This window comes from Poecilia reticulata, chromosome 17 (genome assembly GCF_904066995.2).
Source record: "Poecilia reticulata chromosome 17, P_reticulata-male-v2, whole genome shotgun sequence".
Taxonomy (NCBI): Eukaryota; Metazoa; Chordata; class Actinopteri; order Cyprinodontiformes; family Poeciliidae; genus Poecilia; species Poecilia reticulata.
Window position 1 is genome coordinate 31,494,008 of NC_088846.1, and position 16,009 is coordinate 31,510,016.

The 16,009-nt window shown below is 45.5% G+C and overlaps 1 protein-coding gene across 1 annotated transcript; it reads left to right on the forward strand.

The window, feature by feature from the left end:
- The first annotated feature begins 760 nt into the window (after window positions 1–760).
- On the forward strand, window positions 761–11,264 carry cavin4a (caveolae associated protein 4a). Its single transcript, XM_008434759.2, has 2 exons — window positions 761–1,285; window positions 9,785–11,264. Exons 1-2 carry the CDS (start codon window positions 878–880, stop codon window positions 10,313–10,315), a joined length of 939 nt encoding a protein of 312 aa, XP_008432981.1. The 5' UTR covers window positions 761–877; the 3' UTR covers window positions 10,316–11,264.
- The last annotated feature ends 4,745 nt before the right edge of the window (window positions 11,265–16,009 follow it).

Consider the following 16,009-nt stretch of genomic DNA (forward strand, 5'->3'; position numbering starts at 1 on the left):
AACACCAAATCCAGGAGAGGACGGGAACGTTTGGGGAAAAATCAAAATGGCGCCTGTGTAACGTTATATCTACCCCAGGAAAACAGGAAGTGATTGACTTCAAATTAAAGGTTCCTATAAATTATGATCAACTTTACAAAGTAAATTATGAACTACAAAATCACTTCAGTATAATTTCTAGCATTGAAACAAATCTGAATTTAAATTCTTCACAACACATTTTCATTTACTTGGTTGCCAGATGATAAGAGGCGTTTTGTCTCGGTTTTCCTCGCGTGTCGTACTCAGACTGCGTATCTATGTCTGTTCAGGGAGTTTCGGCGGCTGATGCTGGGGAGCCGTTGGCTCTATAAACGGCTTCAGATCTCAGTGTTTGGACTCTGCTGCCCAGGGGAAAGTAAAAGGGCAGAGCTGCTCTGAGTAACCAGAGGGAATGGCTGCATCTGTCGCCGCAGGAACGCAGGATGACTCCTGCTGATGTACATGTTTCACAGCTGCTTACAGGAACAGAAGTGGAAATGATTGGAAATTATGAATCACTGCATGGCGGGTAACAAAGCGGCGCAGGAGGGCTGGTTGCATCGCCTGAAATGTCAAAGTGTCGCCTTACAGGGAGCTCATATTTTTAGCCTGGGCGGGCGGTTCTGCAGGCTCAGAGTTTAGTGACTGGCCCACGTCCCATGGAGATCTGAATCTGGATCCTTCAGTGTCCTCACACCTATTTTTAAAGGGGGGTAGGTGGAGTTTCCCGTCTCTCTTGCTCCCAGACCTGAGTTTGGGTCACAGCGGTTGGGTGTTGCTACTCTGGTCTCCTGCTGGTACCCCAACGCTCCTACGACCAAACCTGCAAATTCACAAGTTTCCCAAAACGTCCCCAATGGATCAGCACAAGCTGCGCTCGGCAGGCGTCCAGGAGAAGCTGGAGATCGTCGGGGTGGAGGACGAGGCCGGCAACCCCATCAGCGCCCTCACCATCCTATCTCTGCTGGAGCGCGTGGCCGGCATCATCGACAACGTCCAGTCCTGCCAGCAGCGCATGGAGGAGCGCCAGCTGGAACTGGAGAACAACATCAAGACCATCCAGGGTGACGTCCTGAAGCTGGCCAAAGACCACAGCGACACCAGCGGCACCGTGGAGAAGCTCCTGCAGAAGACCCGCAAGGTGAGCGCCAACGTCAAGGAGGTCCGCACGCGCGTGGAGAAGCAGAACGTCCGAGTCAAGAAGGTGGAAACGACGCAGGACGAGCTGCTGACGCGCAACAAGTTCAGAGTGGTCATCTACCAGGTAAGATGAGACGCTGCGGAGGTCTGTGAAGCTGTCAGCGCCTGGACTGAAACCAGAGAGGGAGGCGTTCAGTTTCAGGGTGTTTTCCCGCCTGATTGTCTGGTAGACTTGGTTTGGTTTGGGACCAAACCTTCATCACCTGCTCCACCTCCAGCTGCTGTGGTTCTGAGTCAAACCAGCCTGTTCCCCTCCTGGCCTGTGGGGGCGCTGCACCAAGAACCACTGAGGGAAACGACATGAAAACCTCTGAAGACACTGAGAGCAACTTCCTTCTTCACCACATGGAAACAAGATGGAGGCGTCAGATTTTAGAGAATGGAGGATTTCTCTTTAGTTTAGCACTTTTGTTTTGGATGAATTTACCCAGAATGCCTTGGGCTCTCATCCACGTCCTGAGTTCACTTCAACCAGAAAGGCCAAAATTTGGTCGATGATGCATTCACACCTCTCCAAACCAACTGGGTTTTCTAGAAAAACGAAGTAGATTTTGATCATTTGGACTGAACTGAATTCACCCTGAGGGGTTTTCAGGCAGATTCATTTTAAAATGTCGATTTTAAAACGAATCTGCCTGGTTGATCTCACCGATTCCGAATCCCCTCTAAACTGGAAAACATCAAAGCTCAAATCTGAGTATAGTCAGTGAAGAAGGCGGATATTTTTCTTTAAGAGGAACCGTAGAGTAATTAAGTGTCAGGAATAAAGGAAAACTGGGCCAGATGTTAACTGATGAACTGTAAGTCACATCATTAGGCGGCTGATGCAAAGAGAGGCTGAGCAGCAGCAGCAGTGAAACGAAGGGCAGCTGAAGTTCAGACTCATAAGAGCCCTTGACTCCAACGCGGTAATTTATAGGAAAAGCTTCATCATTATGGAGAGAGGGCAGCAGACCCTGATCGGGTCGGCTGGAAGCAGGAAAATACGGAGCGACGCCTCAGTTAGAGCCAGAAACAGCAGCTGTTGTATGAACCTGTTCCATCTGCAGGAACCTGTTCTGATCCGTAAGAGTCCGAACCAGCAGGAACATGGACGGGCTGCGTAACTACGGTGGCCGACAGGTGCAAATGCGCAGCAACAGAGAAAACATGCAAACAAAAAAAGAGACGCAAACAAATGAAATACAGCAAACAAGAAGAGACACAAACAAAAAAAGAGACGCAAACAAAAGCAATATTGTAATTAAGTGATTTCCTGTTGAACTGAGCAGATATTTCAGATCTATACATCTACATTCCCCCCACAAAATACTTTGTAAAAAATCATTTTGTGTAATTTTAAGAGTAATAGAGCAAACATAACTTTGCTGCCATTGCTGGTTTTCTGAACACCCGTTTTAAAGGATGCAGAGCCTAAATTGGGACACAGCTGTTTTTGTTAGACTCCCCCTAGTGGCCTGGAGCACTTCCGTTTTCAGCACTTTTTGTTTGCATCTTTTCTTTTGTTTGCTGCATTTCATTTGCTTTTTGTTTGCATCTTTTTTTTGTTTGCATGTTTTCTCTGTTTCTCTGCATTTGCACCTGTCGGCCACCGTAGATATCGGCTGCTGATCAGGTTCTGTCTGACTGAAGACGGGTTCGGTCCAACAGGACAGTCAACTTTCAATCAGACTCTGTGGTTTCTGGACTTATGGGGAAAGAAACAGCAATAATTTGGGTTATTCAGCCTGCATGAGAAAAAATTTTATTCATTCATTCACAAATATTACAGCATCAAACGAAAGTTTTAACAGTTTATAAACTAAATGTTAAGCTCCAAACTAAATGCTTCGGTAGCTAAATATTTAGCTTGTCCAGAACTAACTACATATTTTGATAGCATAGAGTTAATATTTCACTCTAAATATTTAGATCTTTAATAAATATTTAGCTTGCTAATTAAATATTCAGTTTGAAACTGTGACATTTATAAATGAATGAATGTCTTTCATTTATTTTTTTTACCCGTTTTTGACAGACTAAATAACCCAAATTACTGCTTCATCTCTGACTGTGTAACGTTTCAGGCATCGACCTGGAAATCTTCATTTATCTATTAAAGACCAAACCTTAGTGATGCTGATCTGAGTGTTTTATCTCTATTCAATATTCAATAAATTGTTCATTCGTTGTTCAGATCAGCTGCTTTTTCACATCCAGTTTCTCTCAGATCAAATGTACATTATTTCTTATTGAAGGATTACAGGGAGGATCTCTGGAGTCTGATAGAGTCTGAAGAAGAGCTGGAGCTACGCATTCAGTGGAGGGAGCTGTGGGAGTACTGGGAACCAGCAGGATAAACTGGTTTCCAGAGTGGATTAATCAGGGCTGCTGCTTGTTTCTGCTGCTGTGTTTATGGACGGAGCTGAAGGTGGAGCAGCAGAGAGGACGGGGTCTAATCCAACAGGAACAGCAAAATGAAACTTTAATTGATATGAATTCATCCTGGACGTTTTTTTACTGAGGATTTCAGCCCAGTGAGTTTAAACACAGGAATTAATAATTAATGTTTACATTATTATTCTGTATCCTGGCAAAAACCATGAAGACGACAGGAAGTGGTTGGAGGATGATGGATGATTTCTAATGATTTATCGTGTGAACAAACTTGTTCACGTGATTTTGATGTTTCTTATTTAATGGAAATTGTGAAGTGATGTTTTTTTTTGGCTTTAGTGGAATATTGACATTTGCAGCTAATGATGATCTGATGACTGAAGCTTCAGCAGCTCCACCTTTTATTTGATTGGTCAATTATGGAAATGTGCTAACATGTAGCTCCTCTCTGAACATGCTAACAGGCGGGATGCTAACAATGCTAACAGCCGTGGAGCTAACAGCCGGGATGCTAACAGCCGTGGTGCTAACAGCCGGGATGCTAACAATGCTAACAGCCGTGGTGCTAACAGCCAGGATGCTAAGAGCCGTGGTGCTAACAGCTAGCTAGCATAGCATCTCAGTGTTTCAGTTTCTCAAACTGCATGTCCTTCTGAATATTTTAGATATTATTGAAATCTCACGGGTTCCTCCGCCAACATTTCTTCTTCTACTGTTTTATTCAGCTGAAGTTTATATGGTCATTGTGCTGAGCGCCACCATCAGGACACATTAAGAAGCAACAATAAGAGCAAAAAAATCAGGTTTTTGTTGCCTGAAAGTGTCAACAAGTTGCTTGTAGTGTTTTTCTTACTGCTTTGCCTCCATTTAGCTCTTCATGTAAACATTTCATTTTCACATTTAGCATTTTACAAACTATTTTTTCGGGGTGTAATCCTGATTTTGCGCCTGAGTAAAAAGCTCGGCTGTGTGCAGCGCTGCAGATTCGTTCAGAATAGAAACCGGAGCTCAGTGTGCAGCGAACAGCTGCTGTGGATCTGTGACAGAGGGACCTATTCTGGGATGGCAGCATTCTGCTGCTGCCGGCCAGGAGCGACGGGCCATAAACTGCTGGACCCGCAGTCGGAGGCGCAGCGCCACACGGGGGTCCAAACGCAGGCCGCTGGAGCCGCTGGAGCCCAGCAGATTTATATCATGTAAAATATTTAAACCTGCAGGGCTCTGCGGCCTCCAGGGGGCAGCAGAGAAATAATCGTCTTTAGCATAAAATCCAAACTGGTAACGGTGACATCAGCGTGGCCTCTTTTGGATGCAGTCTGGATTCAATTAGGACAAAAACTTCAGATTTAATTTTGGAGAGCAAATCTACTCTGGCGGCCATCTTGTCTGTACGGTGCGCCTGAGACGCCAAACTAAAGTAACTTTAATCATCTTCAGGTGTTCAGTTTTCATTACTAGCTTTGCTCATGTTCGGTATCAGCAGGACGTGAATCCACTGTCTGTGCATCGCCAGCAGCCAGGAGGAGCGGCTGACTGCTCCTTCAGACTAGCCAGCAGCAATTAGCAAACATCTGGTGGAGCTGCTGAGCTCATTATAGCAGCTGCTGCTCAGAGCAACGCTGGTAAAAACATTAAAGGGTTAATAGAGGAGCCATGTTGGGATGACTTCAGAAAGAGCAGGAGCTTTTAAAGAGACAGAGACCCAATTTCAAGGTTTTAAATTACAAAGGCAAATTGCTTTTGTCATATTTATAGTATTTTTATATGAGTTGAAGTTAACATAGCACATAAAACGGCATTAATTCTTCAACTTTTAATCTATTTTCAGGATAGTTTTAAAGCCAGCAGTTTGTTCTTGTTCTTTGGCAGCTGAGAAATGAGTCTGTTTTTATCTGCAGCCTCAGCTGAACCTCACCATTAATAACCGTTTTCTTCAGTCGCTGCCTGTGGGTCCACCGCCTGACCCCGTGGTCCCGGTCCGACCCAGTCCGGACTGGTTTCTTCCCAGCGGTCCGACCTGGTGTCGGGTTTCCTCCTGAGGGATGTTCTGTCATTTTGCTGATACGGTGCCGGCCGCCGCATTCCTCCTGTATGGCTTCAGTTTGTGGTCCTGCTGCATGCTGGGTAAAACATCCACCTAATAAATTACTGATTCCCCTATTGATCCAGTTTATCTCACTGAGTCTCTGGTAAACTGAGGTTTCTGTGTTTTTTTTAAAGATTTTAATAAATTTAGGAATTGGGGTTTTAATGCAGATGGTTTCTGCAGATGTTTGTGTTTTTTTGAGGCCTGTTTGACTTTTCATCTCTTGTTTGGTGAATCTCTGCACATCGCTGGTGTTTTAAGGAGTCCGTCTGATCTTTAAGCCGTTAAATTTTCATGTTGTTTTGCTCTTTGTAGATCCTTTCATTGTCAGTTTTTGGCAGCATTTATAAAATAGAGAGGCTTGTAATGGGATTTTAATGGGATTTCTTTAAACAGACCAACACTAATGATGTTTTTTTCAAACATTTTTAACAATTTGAACCTGAAAAGTGTGGTGTGCATTTGTAAACATCCAGCCAGAGAAACCAGGTCAAAATCTATTCATGTGTTCAAATGGCCTAGTCAAATTGAAAAGGACACTACACTCCTCCGAGTTCTATTTGAGTAAAAAAGGTTCATTCTGTAATGTCTCTCTGTATCGTCTCTCCGTATCGTCTCTCCGTATCGTCTCTCCGTATCGTCTCTCTGTATCGTCTCTCCTTATTGTCTATAACGTCTCTCCGTATCGTCTCTCCATATCGTCTCTCCGTAACGTCTCCCTGTATCGTCTCTCTGTATCGTCTCTCCGTATCGTCTCTCCGTATCATCTCTCTGTATCGTCTATCCATATCGTCTCTCCGTAACGTCTCCTTGTATCGTCTCTCTGTATCGTCTCTCCGTATCGTCTCTCCATATCGTCTCTGCGTATCGTCTCTCCGTATCGTCTCTCCGTATCGTCTCTCCGTATCGTCTCTCCGTAACACCTCCCTGTATCGTCTCTCCGTATCGTCTCTCCATATCGTCTCTCCGTATCGTCTCTCCATATCGTCTCTCCGTATCGTCTCCCTGTATCGTCTCTCTGTATCGTCTCTCTGTAACGTCTCTCCGTAACGTCTCTCCGTATCGTCTCTCCGTATCGTCTCTCCATATCGTCTCTGCGTATCGTCTCTCCGTATCGTCTCTCCATATCGTCTCTGCGTATCGTCTCTCCGTATCGTCTCTCTGTATCGTCTCTCCGTATCGTCTCTCCGTATCGTCTCTCTGTATCATCTCTCCGTATCGTCTCTCTGTATCGTCTCTCCATATCGTCTCTCTGTATCGTCTCTCCATATCGTCTCTCCGTATCGTCTCTCCGTATCGTCTCTCCGTATCGTCTCTCCATATCGTCTCTGCGTATCGTCTCTCCGTATCGTCTCTCCATATCGTCTCTCCGTATCGTCTCTCCATATCGTCTCTCCGTATCGTCTCTGCGTATCATCTCTCTGTATCGTCTATCCATATCGTCTCTCCGTAACGTCTCCTTGTATCGTCTCTCTGTATCGTCTCTCCGTATCGTCTCTCCGTATCGTCTCTCCATATCGTCTCTCCGTAACGTCTCTCCATATCGTCTCTCCGTATCGTCTCTCCGTATCATCTCTCCGTATCGTCTCTCTGTATCGTCTCTCCGTATCGTCTCTCCGTATCGTCTCTCCATATCGTCTCTCCATATCGTCTCTGCGTATCGTCTCTGCGTATCGTCTCCCTGTATCGTCTCTCCGTATCGTCTCTCCGTGACGTCGCTCTATAACGTCGTGTTTTTGTCCCGTAGCTCTCTATGTGCTCCGATAATTGCCGCCTCTGAACTTCCTGTCTCTTTCCTTCATCACCTCTCGGGTTATTAATACATTCTCTGACCCACATTCCCAGCCGGTGTAATTATTGTGTCATTCACCGTTTTCGGGCTCGTTGTGACGACGCCTCCGTGATTAATGAGTGTGATCATTGCAGGTGGCCGCAGCTTCAGCCTGATTAACTCGCTCCCGCAGCTAAAGTCATCTGTGTGGCGCAGCGGGGGAAATTCCCTGCTGCACTTTCTGTTCGCCCAGGAAAACATGATCATTCTGCTGCTCTTAAACGGTAAAACCTGGTTTTCAGATGTTTAAATGAAAGGATGGGTACCTGCTGAGGTTAACGTGCACTGTTAGCGCCTCTGCAGTCGGATTATTTCTGAGGGAATTATAAATACCTGGGCCATTAATCCTGAGAGGAGCAGCAGATGGGAGCTTGTTACGGCGCCTCTTCTCTCACTGTTTGGTCGTCTCTCTGTGACCTTCTCATATGTAAAAATAGGGAAACGTGATCCCATGATGACGGCTGTGTTTTCAGACAGAAACAAGGGGCTGCAGGTCTGACAGCATCTCTGAGGAATATAATGTTTCTGTCTGAGCTGCTTGGGTTTAATAAGCAGCAGAGTAAATTTATCCGTAATGGAGAGAACAGATCGGTTTCATCTGCACTTGGACAACTGAGCCGTCCGCTGAGATGGAGCCAGTGTGATGCATGATAAGAGAGGAGGTTCAGATGGAAGAAGCAGGAATATTTCAGATGAATTGGTCTTAATCTTGACATTTAATGGAGATGTTTAAAGTTACTATTCACTCCAGGTTTTCACTTTAATTTGGCTCCTTTGCAGCATTTCTTTCTTCTTTTCTGTGAATGAAGCTGTAAAATATAAACCATCTCACTAAAACATGCCACACTAGAGGATGTTTTATTAAATAGAGACACTTTCAGGTACAAGACGTTTATTTCAAAGATTCTTTATCCACTTATTGTTGTCCAAAAGTATTTACACCCCTGTCCAAATGAAAATCAAACCCTAAAATAATACTAAATAATAATTTAAAACATGTATTTTTATTACCTTTTGACAAATGCTTGTTATATTTTTAATCAGAAACGTGTTCTTAGGTTTTTGGAAATGTTGTATTTCATCAGGAATTAAAGTCGATGTTTGTTAAACTGCATTCACACCAGCTCTGTCCAGCCCACTTTAATCGGACTGCAGTCCGTTTGCCTGGAAAGTCCGGATCCTTTGGGAAGATGTGAATGTGTCATCAAACTCCGATGAGGACCAGAAAGTGAAATCTGGTCCGTCCAGAAACCTCGGCCTCAGTTTGGTTGAAGTTGAATGCATACAGTATGTGAACGTCAAGCGGGGAGACCGCTCCAAAAGCAGGAAGTGGACTACAGCACAGGGCATTCTGGGTAAATCCAACCAAAGCTAACATGCTAGCTTAGCGCTAGCAGCAGAAATGGCTCCTGGTCTTTAGCCTAAAGAGAAATCCTCCAACCGCTAAAATCCTCCATCTTGTTTCCATGTGGTGAAGCAGGAAGTTGCTCTCAGTGTCTTCAGAGGTTTTCGTGTCGTTTCCTTCAGTGGTTCTTGGTGCAGCGCCCCCACAGGCCAGGAGGGGAACAGGTTGGTTTGACTCAGAACCACAGTAGCTGGAGGTGGAGCAGGTGATGAAGGTTTAAACTGATTCTACTGGAATGTCAGGTGAGAAAACACTGCTAGTTTCATTTTATTATTAAAGTTTCTTAGCACGGCCAAGAAGCCTGTAGATGCATATTTGACACAATCCATGAAATATATTGAAAACATTTTTCCACCATCTCAGGTTTCTCAGTTAATCTCAAGTTTCTCAGTTAATCTCAAATTTCTCAGTTAATCTCAAATTTCTCAGTTAATCTCAAATTTCTCAGTTAATCTCAGTTAATCTCAGATTTCTCAGTTAATCTCTAATTTCTGTTAATCTCAGTTAATCTCAAGTTTCTCAGTTAATCTCAAATTTCTCAGTTAATCTCAGTTAATCTCAAATTTCTCAGTTAATCTCAAATTTCTCAGTTAATCTCAAATTTCACAGTTAATCTCAAATTTCACAGTTAATCTCAAATTTCTCAGTTAATCTCAAATTTCTCAGTTAATCTCAGATTTCTCAGTTAATCTCTAATTTCTGTTAATCTCAGTTAATCTCAAGTTTCTCAGTTAATCTCAAATTTCTCAGTTAATCTCAAGTTTCGCAGTTAATCTCAAATTTCTCAGTTAATCTCAAGTTTCTCAGTTAATCTCAGTTAATCTCAAGCTTCTCAGTTAATCTCAGGTTTCTTGTCGTTATTCAGGGTGAGACGGAGGTCCCGTCCGTGGCTGTCACCAAATCTCCCCAAGGACTCGGTCTGGAAGGCCTGGAGATTGAGCCGGACGCCTACGACATCCCCGCCGACCTCTCCTCCGACGAAGAGTACCTGAGAGACGAGGAGCCGGATCCGTCTCGAGCCGCTCGACTCAAGAAGTCCGTGGTGAAGAGCACGGAGACCCTGAAGGCCGCCTTCTCCAAGGAGAACATGAGCAAAACCAAAGGCAACCTGGGCACCAAGTTCCACAACCTGGGCGAGAAAGTGATGCCGCCGGAGAGGAGGGAGAAGATGCAGCAGGCGGGGGAACGGCTGAAGCAGTCCGGCGAGCGCCTGAAGGAGAACATCGCCAAGAAAGCCCCCACCAAAGAGACCTTCCGCATCAAGCTGAAGAAGGAGCGGGCCGTCGCCGAGGGCCAGGAGGGGGCGGAGGGCGAGCCGGCCAAGGAGGAGAGCGCCCCGGAAACAAAGAGGGAGGGGCCGGTGGAGGAGGCCGGCGCCACCCGGGTGTCAGAATAACGACCCGAGAACCGGGAACTGGGACACTGGAGGAACGAGGGCTGAGATGTTAGACGATTGTCTCAATTAATAAAATTACTACGGTCTAAATCTTGACGATGATTGATAAAATCTGTGAAATGAAGCCTTGGTGTTTATGTGAAAGGTGAGACGTGATCAGGTTGTAGAGAGTCCAGACGGAGGATAACAGGAAGGGTTCTGAATGTTGGCACTAAATGTACATATAATCTGCACAAACCTCCAGTTTCAGAAGGTGAAATTGTCTTCAGCTGGTCTGACTGGTTTCTGTCTGCGGACATCAGCCTGAGCGCAGAGAAACATAGAGATTCAATAACTAGAAGCTGAACGCTGCCTTCAGATCGCCACACAGGCTGGTTTCATTTAAACTAGAAAAGTTCAGGATTCTGACATCAAAACGGCTTTTAATGCAACAAAATCAACATTTCTGCTCATTTCCTCCACATCTGGCCTGAGAAACGGAGAAATCTGCAGTTTCATGGAGTTTTTAACAACCAGCAGCAGCAGCAGGATGTAATTACTACACGATTCAACCCTTTTCTGAGCGGCACACAGTTCGTTCACTGGCTGTTTCTGAGGTCGCTGCTCTGGTTTCTGCTCTTCCACCATCTGTGGATCCATCCAGTAGAAATGTGGCTTTTAAAGGAAACTCATTAGTTTGCTTTAGGAGCTCATCTTTCTGTGTCGTATTGTTTTATTATTTTTGTACTGCTGCTCCTCATTCGCTGCAGTAGAATAAGTTATTTAGGTTTATTTTGGGTATTTTCGATCATATTTTAGGTCTGAAATCCATTTTTTTTTACAGTTGCTCAGAAAATCCTAAATGCTCAAACAGGAATAAAAACCAAACTGTCAGTTTCTCTGTAATGTTTGTGTTTTGACTTGTGTAACAAAACCTGGATTCAAAAATAAAACATTTGTTACGATAACAGTTTCATTTTTACTGTCATTATTTATTTGGAGAGGAAAAATAAAAATAAAAATTGTTTTTTTGGTTAATTGTTTAGCTTCACCTGGTCATAGAAGCTGGTAATTGGCTGGTTTCCTGCTGGGTTTTATGTTTGTTGATTTGGTTATTTAGTTGGTTTTATGTTGTTTTTTTAACAGGTTAATTGGTTGATTAGTTAATTATTCGGTTCTTTAATTAGTTAATTGGTGTTTTGCCTGATTTTACCAGAGGACAGTTGGGTTATTGATTTATTCATGTTGCGGTTGGTTGTTTTCATTCATTATTTAATTGGTTTATTTGTTCGTTTTGATTGGTTGGAAGGATTTTGGATGTTTTTTAACAGGTTGGTTGGTTAGTTTGACGCTAAAGACTGAACGTCTTTAGTCATTTAGTTATTTTATTTTTCAGATTTTCACCTTTAAAACCAGAATTTGCTCATAACTTTCTACCTTCCTCAGACTGAAGTCGTTTCTGAGTGTTAATTCCCCCCCATGCCCTCCTGTAGCTCCGCCCCTGGTTTGAAGCTTCGTGCATGTCGATGCGCTGCAGTCGCTGCTTTAAATGCGACCTGCTCTGCCTTTATAAGCAGATATGACCACGTTTCACCTGTTGCAGACATCAAAGCTGCAGAAGAAACGGCTGTAATGAATTCCTCCTCAGAGCCAAATCCTCCAATCCACCAAGAAAACATCATTTTGATTTATTTCAGCACTTCAGAGAGAAAGAGCGCAGGACGCAGCAGCGGCCTGATTGCTTCTGCTTCATCTGTTTGTTATGCATTAGCTGAGCACAATTGAACTCTTGAAGCAATCTGCTGAACAGCCGTGGGTGACGACAGGAGAGAGGAGCTCCATTAAGACGTTTTCATTTTCCCTTTCACAGTGTGAACACTTCTTCTGTGTCACAAACACTCGAGGACTCTGCCTGAGATTAAACTTGTTCACAGGTGAAGCCGGAGCAGAAGGCTTCAGGAAGCTTTTCATAAAGTAAGACGCTGCTCGTGTTCCTGCTTTGTCTCCTCTGACAGATACAGAAACGCAGAAACACATTTCTGCTCCACACGGCGAGACAACAACACAAACCTGCAACAACACGGAGCAGAACAAGAGCTGGGAGGAAATTACCTGAGAAAAGAAACTGGATCAGCTTTGTTTCAATAATCTGCATCAAACTGGACAGACGCTGTCATTACTGGACACAATGCAAGATAAAAACATCCTGTTTTTATTAAGTTTGCCCTCTCAAAGTCTCATAAACTCTAATTTTGTTAAATAATAATAATTTGTTAAACACTCCACACCGGAACTGTAAGATATTTTAAAAATCCAAAATAAAAAACAACAAAAATAGGAAATAAAAACGACACAAAACTGAAACTAAAAATAAAATAAACTGTTTCTGCAACCAAAACAATATGAATCATCAGAGTGGAGATTATTGAGCTGGTTTTAATTTATTGTGCATTAATTGGTTGTTTATTGCGACAAGTTTTCTTCTGTCGTTTTACAATTTGACAATCTTTCCACTTTATCAGTGAAAACCAGATGAATATTTATGGCTGTCAGAGCAGAAAACAGATTAAATGTTTTAATTTTTAACTTTTTAACAGTTTCCTCTTTATTTCCCCTTAAAGTTATGCACTGACTTGTCTTCATCAATTAAAGCACCACTAAAATACATTACAGTCTAAAGTAAGAAAACGGAGAAAAAGCTGAAGAGGTTTGAATATTTTTGCAAAGGAAAATTTATTCTCCTTTCCAGCAGAGATTTGTGACTTATTGCTCTCCAGAGGTTTTCCAGACGCAAACAGGCCTGAGAACATCGTCCTCCAGCTGAGAACATCGTCCTCCAGGTCAGAACATCGTCCTCCAGCTCAGAACATCGTCCTCCAGCTGAGAACATCGTCCTCCAGCTCAGAACATCGTCCTCCAGCTGAGAACATCGTCCTCCAGCTGAGAACATCGTCCTCCAGCTCAGAACATCGTCCTCCAGCTGAGAACATCGTCCTCCAGCTGAGAACATCGTCCTCCAGCTCAGAACATCGTCCTCCAGCTGAGAACATCGTCCTCCAGCTCAGAACATCGTCCTCCAGGTCAGAACATCGTCCTCCTGCTGAGAACATCGTCCTCCAGGTCAGAACATCGTCCTCCTGCTGAGAACATCGTCCTCCAGCTGAGAACATCGTCCTCCTATTCAGAACATCGTCCTCCTGCTGAGAACATCGTCCTCCAGCTGAGAACATCGTCCTCCAGCTCAGAACATCGTCCTCCAGCTGAGAACATCGTCCTCCAGCTGAGAACATCGTCCTCCAGCTGAGAACATCGTCCTCCAGCTGAGAACATCGTCCTCCAGCTGAGAACATCGTCCTCCAGCTCAGAACATCGTCCTCCAGCTCAGAACATCGTCCTCCAGCTGAGAACATCGTCCTCCTGCTGAGAACATCGTCCTCCAGCTGAGAACATCGTCCTCCAGCTGAGAACATCGTCCTCCAGGTCAGAACATCGTCCTCCAGCTGAGAACATCGTCCTCCAGCTGAGAACATCGTCCTCCAGCTGAGAACATCGTCCTCCAGCTGAGAACATCGTCCTCCAGCTCAGAACATCGTCCTCCAGCTCAGAACATCGTCCTCCTGCTGAGAACATCGTCCTCCTGCTGAGAACATCGTCCTCCAGCTGAGAACATCGTCCTCCAGCTCAGAACATCGTCCTCCAGCTCAGAACATCGTCCTCCAGCTGAGAACATCGTCCTCCTGCTGAGAACATCGTCCTCCAGGTCAGAACATCGTCCTCCAGGTCAGAACATCGTCCTCCAGCTGAGAACATCGTCCTCCAGCTGAGAACATCGTCCTCCTGCTGAGAACATCGTCCTCCAGGTCAGAACATCGTCCTCCAGGTCAGAACATCGTCCTCCAGCTGAGAACATCGTCCTCCAGCTGAGAACATCGTCCTCCTGCTGAGAACATCGTCCTCCTGCTGAGAACATCGTCCTCCAGCTCAGAACATCGTCCTCCAGGTCAGAACATCGTCCTCCAGGTCAGAACATCGTCCTCCTATTCAGAACATCGTCCTCCTATTCAGAACATCGTCCTCCAGCTCAGAACATCGTCCTCCAGCTGAGAACATCGTCCTCCTGCTGAGAACATCGTCCTCCAGCTGAGAACATCGTCCTCCCGCTGAGAACATCGTCCTCCAGCTCAGAACATCGTCCTCCTGCTGAGAACATCGTCCTCCAGGTCAGAACATCGTCCTCCAGCTCAGAACATCGTCCTCCAGCTCAGAACATCGTCCTCCTGCTGAGAACATCGTCCTCCAGCTGAGAACATCGTCCTCCAGCTGAGAACATCGTCCTCCAGCTGAGAACATCGTCCTCCAGCTCAGAACATCGTCCTCCTATTCAGAACATCGTCCTCCTATTCAGAACATCGTCCTCCTGCTGAGAACATCGTCCTCCAGCTCAGAACATCGTCCTCCTGCTGAGAACATCGTCCTCCTATTCAGAACATCGTCCTCCAGCTCAGAACATCGTCCTCCTGCTCAGAACATCGTCCTCCAGCTCAGAACATCGTCCTCCTATTCAGAACATCGTCCTCCAGCTCAGAACATCGTCCTCCAGCTGAGAACATCGTCCTCCTGCTGAGAACATCGTCCTCCTATTCAGAACATCGTCCTCCTATTCAGAACATCGTCCTCCTGCTGAGAACATCGTCCTCCAGCTGAGAACATCGTCCTCCTGCTGAGAACATCGTCCTCCAGGTCAGAACATCGTCCTCCAGCTGAGAACATCGTCCTCCAGCTGAGAACATCGTCCTCCAGCTGAGAACATCGTCCTCCAGCTGAGAACATCGTCCTCCAGCTCAGAACATCGTCCTCCAGCTCAGAACATCGTCCTCCTGCTGAGAACATCGTCCTCCTGCTGAGAACATCGTCCTCCAGCTGAGAACATCGTCCTCCAGCTCAGAACATCGTCCTCCAGGTCAGAACATCGTCCTCCAGCTGAGAACATCGTCCTCCTGCTGAGAACATCGTCCTCCAGGTCAGAACATCGTCCTCCAGGTCAGAACATCGTCCTCCAGCTGAGAACATCGTCCTCCAGCTGAGAACATCGTCCTCCTGCTGAGAACATCGTCCTCCTGCTGAGAACATCGTCCTCCAGCTCAGAACATCGTCCTCCAGGTCAGAACATCGTCCTCCAGCTGAGAACATCGTCCTCCAGCTGAGAACATCGTCCTCCTGCTGAGAACATCGTCCTCCTGCTGAGAACATCGTCCTCCAGCTCAGAACATCGTCCTCCAGGTCAGAACATCGTCCTCCAGGTCAGAACATCGTCCTCCTATTCAGAACATCGTCCTCCTATTCAGAACATCGTCCTCCAGCTCAGAACATCGTCCTCCAGCTGAGAACATCGTCCTCCTGCTGAGAACATCGTCCTCCAGCTGAGAACATCGTCCTCCCGCTGAGAACATCGTCCTCCAGCTCAGAACATCGTCCTCCTGCTGAGAACATCGTCCTCCAGGTCAGAACATCGTCCTCCAGCTCAGAACATCGTCCTCCAGCTCAGAACATCGTCCTCCTGCTGAGAACATCGTCCTCCAGCTGAGAACATCGTCCTCCAGCTGAGAACATCGTCCTCCAGCTGAGAACATCGTCCTCCAGCTCAGAACATCGTCCTCCTATTCAGAACATCGTCCTCCTATTCAGAACATCGTCCTCCTGCTGAGAACATCGTCC